The sequence below is a fragment of the Pleuronectes platessa genome, chromosome 18, assembly GCF_947347685.1.
Source record: "Pleuronectes platessa chromosome 18, fPlePla1.1, whole genome shotgun sequence".
Classification (NCBI taxonomy): Eukaryota; Metazoa; Chordata; class Actinopteri; order Pleuronectiformes; family Pleuronectidae; genus Pleuronectes; species Pleuronectes platessa.
Genome location: NC_070643.1, coordinates 22,695,735 through 22,707,200, shown reverse-complemented (window position 1 = coordinate 22,707,200; position 11,466 = coordinate 22,695,735). Strand labels below are relative to the sequence as shown.

Genomic DNA, 11,466 nt, shown 5'->3' with positions numbered 1-11,466 from the left:
CTATTCACTTTGCACAGGGACACTTCACCACCACTGAACTAAACTGAGAGGACAGCATGTGAGCCTGGGGACGCCCAACAGACTGCAGTGTCTCAGGTGGTGGAAGCTCAGCTGAGAGCGAGAGTCCTCCACGTCCTCCTCGTCAGTCAGTCTCCAGGTAGAGAAGTGAGGCAGACAACAGGGGGACTGCACCCCCCAGGGACTGAATGTTACAGGCTGACTGAGGGCCATGAGCCTGGGACCAGCCGGTTATAATAAAGAGCCAGTTCACGTCCCCTCGTAACACTGAACTCTGGACTTAACACTTTTTTTTATCATCATTAATAATATTTGAACTATGGTGTCAGAATGTGAAGATAAAGACTCGTCAGACTTCATGTGAACCTTTAATCCTTTAGTGCAGTTAAAGTTTTTAATTTTACAGACTCAAAGAAAAACTAACACCAAACCACTTGAATCATGCAGGTCAGAAAAAACAGCTACACAACAGCAACTTAACACAATAACCACAGTCATATTATTAATAATAAATATACACAGTCACACAAGGTCAGCTGAGAGCCGAGTACCAAAAACTGTAACAAAGATCATAAATAGACGTTTGGCTTCAGTCTGAGGAGGGAGTCACATGATCACTTCCTCCTCCAGTCTCGTATTCAGACTTATGTTGAATAATAATTGTTAACACTGATGCATAAAGATGTTTCAGTTGTTTGACCTCCAGAACTTTAAACACTTTTTCATTCTGTTGTCGTAGGTTTGACACATCTACAACTTTTTTTCACAGGATCAATAAAACTTTAAGACTTTAGAATGAACAGTGTGATTGGACATCTTTCCTGTGGAGCCGGTCAGGGGACAGGTGGAACATCAGACATCAGGAACCTGACCTCAGTGTTGAATCATAGTCACGTACAGGAGGACGATCAGACAACAGTCTTCAGGTGGGACAAGGGTCACGTGACCAGTGGAGGCAGCGAGCGCCAAGATAATCCTTCACTTAGTTTGAACCCTGATGGTCCTCAGATCAGTCTGCGATCAATGACGTGGTTTCTATTGTGTGTGGAGATCAGTGATTCGTCCACTCGACTCCGTGTTCGACACACGTCAGGAAGTTAAAAGTTAAATGAGAATATTGAGGAATAAATATCGGGAGCACCGGCTCGGAGCAGTCAGCACCAAGCTGGTTTCTACGATGGTCCAGATGTTCAAGGTGACGGATTCTGATTTACAACATCATCCAGATGTTTATTTTAGTGTGTCGTGTTCCATGTGGCCTCTGAGACGATGAGCTGATCTTCAATGGGAGCTATAGAATTTCATATACAAGCCGTGGTGTGTATATAAATATATAGTAAAGATACATAACAGTGCAGGCTTCTACATGATCAAGATGGAAACGATTGAACCTCACAAATTGGAATTTCTGTGACCATCAAACTTTAGGGAACCCTCTGGTATTCAGCTGCCTCCATTGATCACATGACCCGTGCTACTCATCATTTCCTTAAACCGCACAGGGAAATGGAGAAGGACCATTTAAACTGTCGCACGTCCACAGCTCAGAGGCAGACCAGGTTCCTCGGACTCTTCAGATTGTTCTGTCAGGACTCAGTTTACAGTCGTACCAGGAAGTCTATTGAGGAGGCCATATCAAGGAGGACGTCCAGCTGCTGGGATGAGGGGGGGTGCTTTGAACGACGGACCAGGGAACATATGGATGGGAGGGGGGTGGGGTGTCATTACCATAATGACATCACTCCCTTCATTCACTAATTGGTTCATATCACTGGAGGGCTGCTGAGCACTCACCTTCAGTCCAACTAACATGCTAACACATGCTAAAGGGGTTCGACTAAGGCTGGTTTCTCAGTCTGAGGTGTTAGCATGTTGGCTTGCTGTCTAAACGTGTTGTGTCAGTGTTGTAGCATGTCAGCTAACTGTAGGTGTAAGGACAGGGCTGTATTAGCAGTAGTCATGTCAGTTAGCATGTAAGCTAACTCTAGATGATGGGTCAGGGTAGTACTCGTGGTATGGACGTGTCAGTTAGCATGTTAGCCCACGCGGGTTGTTAGCAGAGCAGCAGCAGCTCGTCGTCGCTGCTCTCCATCTTGCCTGTTGCCTCCAGACAGGCGTCAGGGACCTGAGCCGTGTGGACCATCCCACAGTGTTCACAGGGGCCATCCCGGCCTCTGTGGGGACGGTGGGCGTGGCCTGTGGAGGACGAGGGGTGTGGCTCCAGCAGCGGTTGATGGACATCGCTGATCAATGAGGAGGAGGCGGAGTCAGAGTCGGACACAGGGATGAGAAGCTCCACATCTTCTTCCTCGTCTCTGCTGCCTCGTCGCTCAGGAGCCTCGGACCCGTGTCTTCCTGTCTCCAGCTGATGGAGGGGGCTATGATTGGTCCAGGTCTGGTTCTGTTGGTTCTGACTTGTCCTCGTCAGGTTCCTAGCGAAGCGGTGCAGGTTCTGGGCCAGACGCTGCAGGGCAGAGGTGGGCGGGGCCTGTATCTCTGAGCTATCACTGTGACATTCAGGATCTGGATTGGATGTTGTCATTGTGACAGGACTGGAAGGGGGCGGAGCCTCTCTGGGCCGGTCACGACACCTTTCGCTGCCCGGTACAGGGGTCATAGGCGTCGCAGACGTCGTCACGGATACCACAGCCTCCACAGCAGTGGAAGGGGGGGTCTTCTGAGGGAGGGGGGCCACAGGCCCGCCCACCGCACCCACACCTCTCTCCCTCCCTCGCTCCCCCTCTGTGTCTGTATCGTCCGAGTCCGGAGACAGCAGGTCTGACCCAGAGCTCCCAGTGCTCCCAGTACCTGCGCTGTCCTCCAGGTCAGCAGAGACCAGAGCCAAAGAACCGGAGCGCCGCGACCGTGAGAAGGTGAAGAGCCGGCGCCACAGGTTGCTGTGACGAGTGGAGGACGGGAGTCTGAGGGAGGTGAAGCCGAGCTGAGAGCGGACGGCCAGGCGGAGGTTCTCGAGGACAGACGCCTGAGGAGACAGAACAAACCATCAGAACATGTCAACCCCGACATTTACTTTGACACTGTAACACACGAGAAACTCGACAACATGAGCAAGACACGTTCATCCTGAAGGAGAAACTGAGGTTCAGCTCCGAGGAGCACATACAGTCCTGATGCTGCTGGGCACCACAATCTGCACTGGGACTCGGTGGGGGGGGGTGGGTAATGAGCATGGAGACAACAAAAATTATTTCTACCTGACTCCCAGAGCACACTGGGAAATCCTCCACGGGTGGGATCAGTCCCTGGGCGATCAACTGACCATAAGAGGGCGGAGCTTCCCTCCTCAGCAGCTCTGCCTCAACTCTGGACAGCTGAGTCTCAAAAGACCTGAAATGACCAATCAGAGAGCCCCATCACTGAGAAGCTGTAACCAATCAGAGGAGGAGATGGTCTGCGAGGCGTCGCTGCGTCCTCACCTGCGTTCGAACATGCGCAGCGAGTAGAGTTTGCAGGTGCAGCCGAGGGCGATGACCAGGAGGAGGCCACAGATGAGGCTGCCGATCACAGCAGCCGTGATGACTCTGGTGGGGACGATGACGGGGCAGCTCTCCTCATCACTTCCGTCTCCACAGTCGTCCTGAGCGTCGCAAACCCACGACTCAAACACGCAGCGGTTATTCTGCAGAGGTCAAAGGTTAAATTGATAGTGAAAAATATCTATTTTTTATCTAAACCTTGGCACAGACAATTAATCTCGGTTTTGTTTGGGTTTATGTTTCCCAAGGTGATCAGTACCTTGCAGTGGAAGTTCCCAGGCTGACAGAAGAAGCAGTTCTTTTCATCAGAACCATTGGGGCAGCGGTTCTGGTAGTTGCAACGGTCTGATCGAGGGTAACACGCTCCGTTTCTGGAACAGGGGAACTCGTCCTCTTGACACGAGGAACAGTTCAGCTCATCCCGACCGTTGGGACAGTGCCAGTAGCCATCGCAGCGCTGCTGCTCCGTGTAACAGCCCCAGTTCCCCCCACAGGGAACCTCCCAGGGCAGGCAGAACCCATCCACCTTAAGAAAACACAGAAAGACAGGTTAAACAGAACCCACGATCCACCTTCAAAATGAACTTGAGCATCGAGTCGGAACCACAACAGATGAAGCAGAATCTGCTGCTGCAGAACCCAGGTCAAATCAAGATCACCTGGTAGGTGACGTTGAACCCTCGGGCCGCGTTAATCTTATCGGCGTAGAAGTGAACTCGTAGCTGACCGGAAGATGAAACCACAGCCACCGGCGCCCTGGAGTCGAAGGCAGTCAACACCCTGAGGAGGCGGCGAGGGTTCTCCTCCAGACCATCGTAGACTTTCACATAGTCTCCATAACCGGTTCCGTCGAGCTTAAAGTCTGTGAACCTCAGAATGACCTGCAGGAGGAGAACGTAGGGAGAACAACATAAGTCCAGGGAGGAGCTGGTGGAAATCAAGCCCCTGTCAGGTCGACTGCGATGAGGTCAGAGGTCAGAGGTCAGATGTTACCTTCCTGTGGTCTCCTGTGTCGATCAGCCAGGTGCAGTTACTCCCTGGAGGATAGAAGTCAGGGTAGTTTGGAGAACTGAAGGAGCCGTAGAAGTTCCTCAACCATTCTCCACAGGTGGGAACGTCACAGTCGATCTCATCTCCGAGGTCCTGGGGAAAGAAAACAACTGACACTCTAACTACTGTGGTCGAGGGCTGAATAAAGCACAGACACAGCTTCAGGTGGGGGGGCGAGCGGCTGGTACCTGGCAGTCGATGCTGCCGTCGCAGCGCAGACTGTGTGGCAGGCAGGTGTAGATGCGGGTGTAGCGGGACAGGCAGGGGAACTGGTTGAGGCTGCATGGCTGGAAGGAGAAGGGCGAGTCCACACACAGCTCCTCGTCTGAGTTGTCTCCGCACTCATCCATGGAGTTACAGCGCCACCAGTCTGGGATGCACTTCCCGTTAGAGCAGTGGAACTGGTCCACATCACAGCTGGACGCCTCTGGTTTACCTACAACAACAAGGCCCTTTTGATTATTGACTTACTAAAACAGATGATTCTTCACCGGCAGGAAATCGTGAGCTGTGAACCTGGCTTTACAGTCCAGGTCAGAAAGGCTGTCAGTTCAACACTGCACTAAGGAATCTGTGAATCAGCCTCAGGAAACATCCCTGACCAGTACGTGCCGAGTCCTCACCAGTGATGTAGGACAGTCTGAAGCCTTTTCCTGTCAGACTGTCATCAGAGTGGAAGTGGATCCAGACATGGTCCTGGGACGAGATGTAGGGGGGGGGCAGTGATGAACCACAAACCCTCAGTCCGTCCAGGCTCCTATAGCTGCTGATGGACATCCAGTCCGACGAGCAGTGGTGGGAACCCTGCAGGTCAAAGTCCTGGAAACTACCAGAGGACACAAATAGAAACCAGTCAAATAAGTCTTTTGGGTGAATCTGAAGGGGGGGGGGGGGGGGGGATTAAATCTGATAGTTTACAATTTAAATTCATTAGAAACATGTTGAGCACTTTTTAATCCATTAAGTTTTACGGTGTTATTGTAAAAAATGTATATTTTTCTCTGATATCAGCTGCTGTATAATTTCTGTTCCATCTATGATAAATCTTCAGCTGAAAAAATATGATGTTATAATATTTATACACACTGGTGTGAAGACATGAAGAATGATGTCCTGTGAAACTCACTGGTGCCTTGGAAAGGATCTGCTTGAAGGTTACCTGACAGTGATGGTGTCTCCAGGCCGAGCTCGGATGTTCCAGCTGCAGTTCAGTCTGGCTGGATACTGGAAGGGCCACCCGGGGCTGGTGATGATGCCGCTGGACGCCCGCAGGAGCTCCGCCACGTCGCTGCAGGCTGCACAGACAAACATCTGGTGAGTCAAACTGGGGAGTTTGAGGGTTTTGTGAATCGCTGATGCGTCATTATTGTGGCTGTGACCTCACCGTCTGAAATTCCAGACACATAGACGTTGTCGCTCCTCTGAGAGGCTGCAATGCATCCTGGGAAAGCATTAGTGCACAGATAGTTAACAAGATGAGAACAAGAGAGAGCTAGCATCACCTAATCTCTTCCAGCTAGCACAGAAGCTGCATGACAACATCATCGGCTCCAACAATCATCACAAAACTGAAAAACTGTTTAATGTGGCAACTTTGAACAACAGAAAACTAGCTTGAAATCTGATTAAAATATTTGACCCATTTGTTTAATTATCATATAGAAAAAACTCAATTTAGGATAAATCAGATTTCTCAACATATTTCCACCAACGCACTCCGCAAACCAGCTCAGCCTCAGAAAGTTCAGGTGCAAACCAGTTCAACTGAATAACAAGACGTGGAAATTAGCAAAGAGAAATCAGTAATAAATGAGTCAACATACAAATATAAACACAGGGAAATGTAAAAGTATAAACAGTTATTATTATATTATTATGATTCAAAAGGATTATACACGTTTATTAAAATAACACATACATTCATCATGTATAATCATAAACAATTTATTTATGGAGTTCCCCACATTCAATGCTTCACCAACAGACCCCTGAACGCAGCACGACCCCTGAATTGATTAACGAGCAGCGGTGCATTCACTCCATGTTGGTACCAGCTGATCCTGAGTCAGTGGACTCACCTGACAGTATGAGCAGGTAGACGACCCACGCTGACCCCAGGGCCATGTTGCCTCCTCTGGTTCCCGGGTGTGAAGCGGTGCTGACCGGTGAACCTACAGCTGCATGTCAGCCTCACTCCGCTCTGCAGTGTCCGCTGATCTCAGACCCGTGGTCACTGGTTAATCTGTTAGCTTTGCATCTGCTCACACACACCGACCCTAAACCATCAAACGGACGGTCCTGTCTATCATCTACCAGCTAACTAAGCTAACAGCGCTAACCTGCGCTCACATCATAAACCATCAGCTGCCGAAGCAAACAAAGAAATCGGATTCCTGCTGGCTAACAGCTAAGGCTAGCTCTGCTAGCTAAAAGTACTGGACTGTTTTAACAACATCTCGCTTCGGGGACGGGCTCGATGGTCAGAACAATCCGACACATGATTAAAACCCGGTTATTACCCTGTTATTATAGCTAACGACTTGAACCAGCAGCTAGCTAGAGTAAAGAAAGAGAGGCTAGCTATCTGGCTAGCCTGCTTCTTCTGTACAAAACAATTGACCACAAACTAGCAGCTGGAATCCGGCTAACGAGGCTAACATGAATAACACTGGACGGTTAGCTGGGACATTTAACGCAGCTAAGCGGGGGACCAGTCCGATAGTCACCCGGGTTAACCAGAGCTAACCCGAGATAACGGAGACCAGCTGGTGAGATGTTAGTGTCAGTCTGACGACACTTTCACTGCCTGTGTTAGCTGTTAGCTGTTAGCTTCCCCTGGTTCTTCTGAGCTGTTAGCTGTTAGCTTCCCCTGGTTCTTCTGAGCTGTTAGCTGTTAGCTTCCCCTGGTTCTTCTGAGCCGTTAGCTGCTAGCTTTGTGTCGAGCTGGACAACTACAGTTAGGGACTGTGACGTAATATCCACCGACCAATCAACAACCAGATTATCTTCTGTTTCTCTCTTTAATCCGCTAAATCAGATTAAATCAATATATATTTTTTAGAAAACATCTACTTACTTTACAATAAACAAATCTACTTTATAATAAACATATTACAATCAACTGAACATTTACTTTATAAATACATATATACGTTATAAACCAATTAAATATTACTTATTAAATAAAACATATTTAAATAATAAATCAAATTAATTTTACTTTTCAAATAAACTGAATTTTGCTTTATGATTAAACAGAACATTTCTTGTTTTTAATAGTTTTCTTCCATTTGAAAATGGTGCAGCAGAGATTCAGAGAAACAAGACAGTCCTGTTTGTTCCTTTATGTTGTTGATGGTCCATCAATCAATCAATCAAATTGTATTTGTATAGCCCATAATCACAAATCACAATTCGTCTCATAGGGCTTTAACATGGTGAGACATCCTCTGTCCTTCACCCTCAACAAGAGTCAGGACAAACTACTAAAACCCTTTAACAGGTACAAATACATAGAAACCTCAGAGACACATGTGAGGACCCGTCTCCAGGGACGGACAGACAGTAGAAGTATAAAGCACCAGGATCTGGAAACACATGAGACAACTTTATGTAACAGTTTCATTTAAATCTCTTACACTCTGGTTTAACACTAGAGGAAGGATTGAGAGAGAGTAGGACTGAACATGTGTTTTCACATCTGTCGTGTGGGTCGGCAGACTTTCAGCTGTTCCATTGTTTCCTTTTCTCTGCCCCCCCCTTTTCACTGTGTGCCCCCGCCCCACACACAGTGAAAGTCGCCATCTGCTGCGAGGTTACCCCCCCCCCCCCCCTCCACCCGTTGCATTAACAAATGTTCCCAGGGAGAAGGTCAAACGCCACCCACTGTCGAACCTGCACATATATGGTTGTTATAATTCCAGATTGTGGTCGTCCAGTCCGAGATCAGGATTTATAGATTTCATGTTCACTTCATGTTGTTGGTGTGGTTAGGCCCCGGCTCATTTGTCAACACTACACTAACATCTGATGGAAACGCTGCCATCTTATTCTGAGGACATTCACAGTCTGAGAAGTGACGGTGGAGTGGAGGCGTGTTGATCCTGCTGAATCCGCCTGATTTTATATCATCTAATAACTGATTCAAACCAAACTGATCAGTGGAACAAACATCAGTGATAAGAACGACCTGAAATGACACAAAGCATTTTTTAAAACATTTATTTAATGTCCACTTTTTCAGATTAGTGACCAATACCATTCAGCAGCCAGGGGGCGCTTGATATGATTTGACCTCATGCCATCAAACTTTATTGGTCTATGATTCAAACCAGGAAATGATAAACCCGGTGTGTGAAGGAACAGACAGGTGAGTCTCTGTGTCTGTTCCTTTAACGTGTGAACTCTCCTGGGAACAGAACCATCAGACTGGTTTATCTTCTGACCTCCAGCTTGAGTTATTTTGAATGTTTCTGACCCGTGAGCATCCACTGCTGTTGCTGCTGAAGCTCATGATCATGCTCAGCAGAAGTTGTAGCTAAAAGTTTGTATGTCCACATGTGTCCGACTCTTCGAAATCCCAGAACATGAAGGTCTGCAGCGACAGCTACGATGATGATGATGATGATGAAGAGTTTTCTGCGTAGCTCCGCAGGAAGTGATCCAGACTGAGGACCGCCCCCCAGCCGACCGCAGGGTCCATGCTGATGAAGTCATCCAGGTTCATGTGACTCTCTGAGGAGGAAACGCATCACAGCATGTCATCACACGGTCACATGGTATACATCATGATCGCATGCTGAAGTGACAGGAGGCGACATGGGACCTGCTGTGTGAATGGGGGGGTATGGGGGGGGCGGCATCTTCCAGGACCCGTCGGGCGCTTTCATGTGAGATCGATCAGACGCAAAGTTCAACAGGAAGCTGTCAGCAGGTACGACACGCAACTTCCTGTTAGAAGAGAAGAGTGTGATACCCGTGGTATTAAGGTGTGTTTCTGTGCAGGTGTGTTTCTGTTGAGGTGTGTTGTTCAGTTGTTCTGTGGCGTTCAGGTGTGTGTTCAGGTGTGTTTCTGTCGGGTTGTGTTGTTCAGGTGTGTGTTCAGGTGTGTTTCTGTTCAGGTGTGTGTTCAGGTGTGTTTCTGTCGGGTTGTGTTGTTCAGGTGTGTGTTCCGGTGTGTTTCTGTCGGGTTGTGTTGTTCAGGTGTGTGTTCCGGTGTGTTTCTGTCGGGTTGTGTTGTTCAGGTGTGTGTTCCGGTGTGTTTCTGTCGGGTTGTGTTGTTCAGGTGTGTGTTCCGGTGTGTTTCTGTCGGGTTGTGTTGTTCAGGTGTGTTGTTGAGGTGTGTTTCTGTCGGGTTGTGTTGTTCAGGTGTGTGTTCCGGTGTGTTTCTGTTGGGTTGTGTTGTTCAGGTGTGTGTTGAGGTGTGTTTCTGTTCAGGTGTGTGTTCAGGTGTGTGTTCCGGTGTGTTTCTGTCGGGTTGTGTTGTTCAGGCTACCTGTGGTACTCGGGTCTGATGCTGCGGTCCGACCGGAGGGCCTTGGCGCTGTACAGTTTCAGGCTGCAGGGAAACGACAGCTCAGAGTCCAAATCATAAACTACAGCGTCCGACTGAAGACCTCTGACCATCAAGATCACATGATAGTCCTGAAATGCACGGTGATGTCATCAGTTACATGACCATGACATAATTACTGTTCCTTGTCTGTGACATCATCAAAAACACAGTATAATCACAGACCCAGATCACCGGCTGGTCTCCACGTGCAGACTTCTGTTTCCACAGAGGAACCTGACGGAGAACAGAGAACGTTACTGACATCAGCTCTAGAACCAGACCGGTGCTTCTCAAGAACACAACATAGACTTCTGACAGCCTGAGAGATGTGGACGTTCTGTAGAGTTCTCACCATTCGGTTCTCATTTGAGATGAAAACCACAGACAGATGTTCCAGAGGTGCGGTTCTCTCCTTCTTGACGAACTCGCAAAGTTTCCAAACATTTTCTTCACTTTAAAACAAGAACATGCAACAGAACCAGTCAGACACCAGCAGAACCCGGAGAACAGTCAGAACAAACTCGAATCAATGATGTTTGGACCAGCACTCAGCAGCCAATCAGGTGTTAGAATCAGCTGGAGAACCCGGTTCGAACAAGCCATCACAATAGTTTTGGACAGAAAGCTCATGAAGGGAAACGTTATTTAACAAAGAAAATAAAATATCTGCTTCAGCTTTCATCTGTTTGTTTACTGTTTGATGTGGAACCAGCAAGAATTCAAAGAGCTGCATTTTATTTTGAAAGAAGCCTCTGGCCTCCACACACACACACACACACACACACACACACACACACAGGCTATTGACCTGACGTTTCCAGTCGGCTGATCCGACCGGTCGAGTCAGCTGGTCAGACTGGTGTACTGGTGATCAGACTGGTCGATCAGTATTTACCAGTAACAGCTGCTGTAGACGCAGTTTTCGCGGGTCGGTGTGATTCCGTCCTCAAGCTTCATGTCGAGGCTTCCTGGAAGTAGTTGTAATACGTCACATCCTGTAGACTGTGCCCTATCACATTAAAAGTCCAGTGAGATCTTTTTTTAAACGTGATTTCTGTGAGTTGATGAAAACTAACAACTCTCGACCATAAATTAACATTAGCAAATCTGCTGTGGTGTATTTCGTATTTTCGTGCAGTTCTTTTTTAACTGAACCTGTTCTAGTCAAATGCACACTTCAAAATAAAACTCTTAACCTCTTTAATTGATGGACGGAGCTTTAGTTTTATTTAAGTAAACTGTTTGTTTATATTCTATAAACCGCTTTAAACATTTAACTGACTGTAACTGTCGTGTGGTTCAGTTTCTGGCAGCAGAAAAGACAACACACAGCTGATGATGCAACAA

At 47.8% G+C, this 11,466-nt stretch overlaps 2 protein-coding genes across 2 annotated transcripts; both read right to left on the bottom strand.

Annotated features, from left to right (window-relative positions):
• Positions 1 to 373: 373 nt before the first annotated feature.
• lrp12 (low density lipoprotein receptor-related protein 12) lies at positions 374 to 7,540 on the bottom strand. Its single transcript, XM_053446996.1, has 11 exons — positions 6,644 to 7,540; positions 5,950 to 6,006; positions 5,725 to 5,860; positions 5,189 to 5,391; positions 4,754 to 5,001; positions 4,509 to 4,658; positions 4,175 to 4,396; positions 3,775 to 4,041; positions 3,456 to 3,658; positions 3,234 to 3,366; positions 374 to 3,001 (listed from the first exon to the last, which is right to left on the bottom strand). The coding sequence occupies exons 1-11, from the start codon at positions 6,687 to 6,689 to the stop codon at positions 2,072 to 2,074; spliced, it is 2,595 nt and encodes an 864-aa protein (XP_053302971.1). The 5' UTR covers positions 6,690 to 7,540; the 3' UTR covers positions 374 to 2,071.
• A 1,230-nt stretch (positions 7,541 to 8,770) lies between these two features.
• On the bottom strand, positions 8,771 to 11,124 carry ntaq1 (N-terminal glutamine amidase 1). Its single transcript, XM_053446994.1, has 6 exons — positions 11,015 to 11,124; positions 10,472 to 10,571; positions 10,303 to 10,353; positions 10,060 to 10,208; positions 9,391 to 9,515; positions 8,771 to 9,299 (listed from the first exon to the last, which is right to left on the bottom strand). Exons 1-6 carry the CDS (start codon positions 11,074 to 11,076, stop codon positions 9,172 to 9,174), a joined length of 615 nt encoding a protein of 204 aa, XP_053302969.1. The 5' UTR covers positions 11,077 to 11,124; the 3' UTR covers positions 8,771 to 9,171.
• Between the last annotated feature and the right edge of the window lie 342 nt (positions 11,125 to 11,466).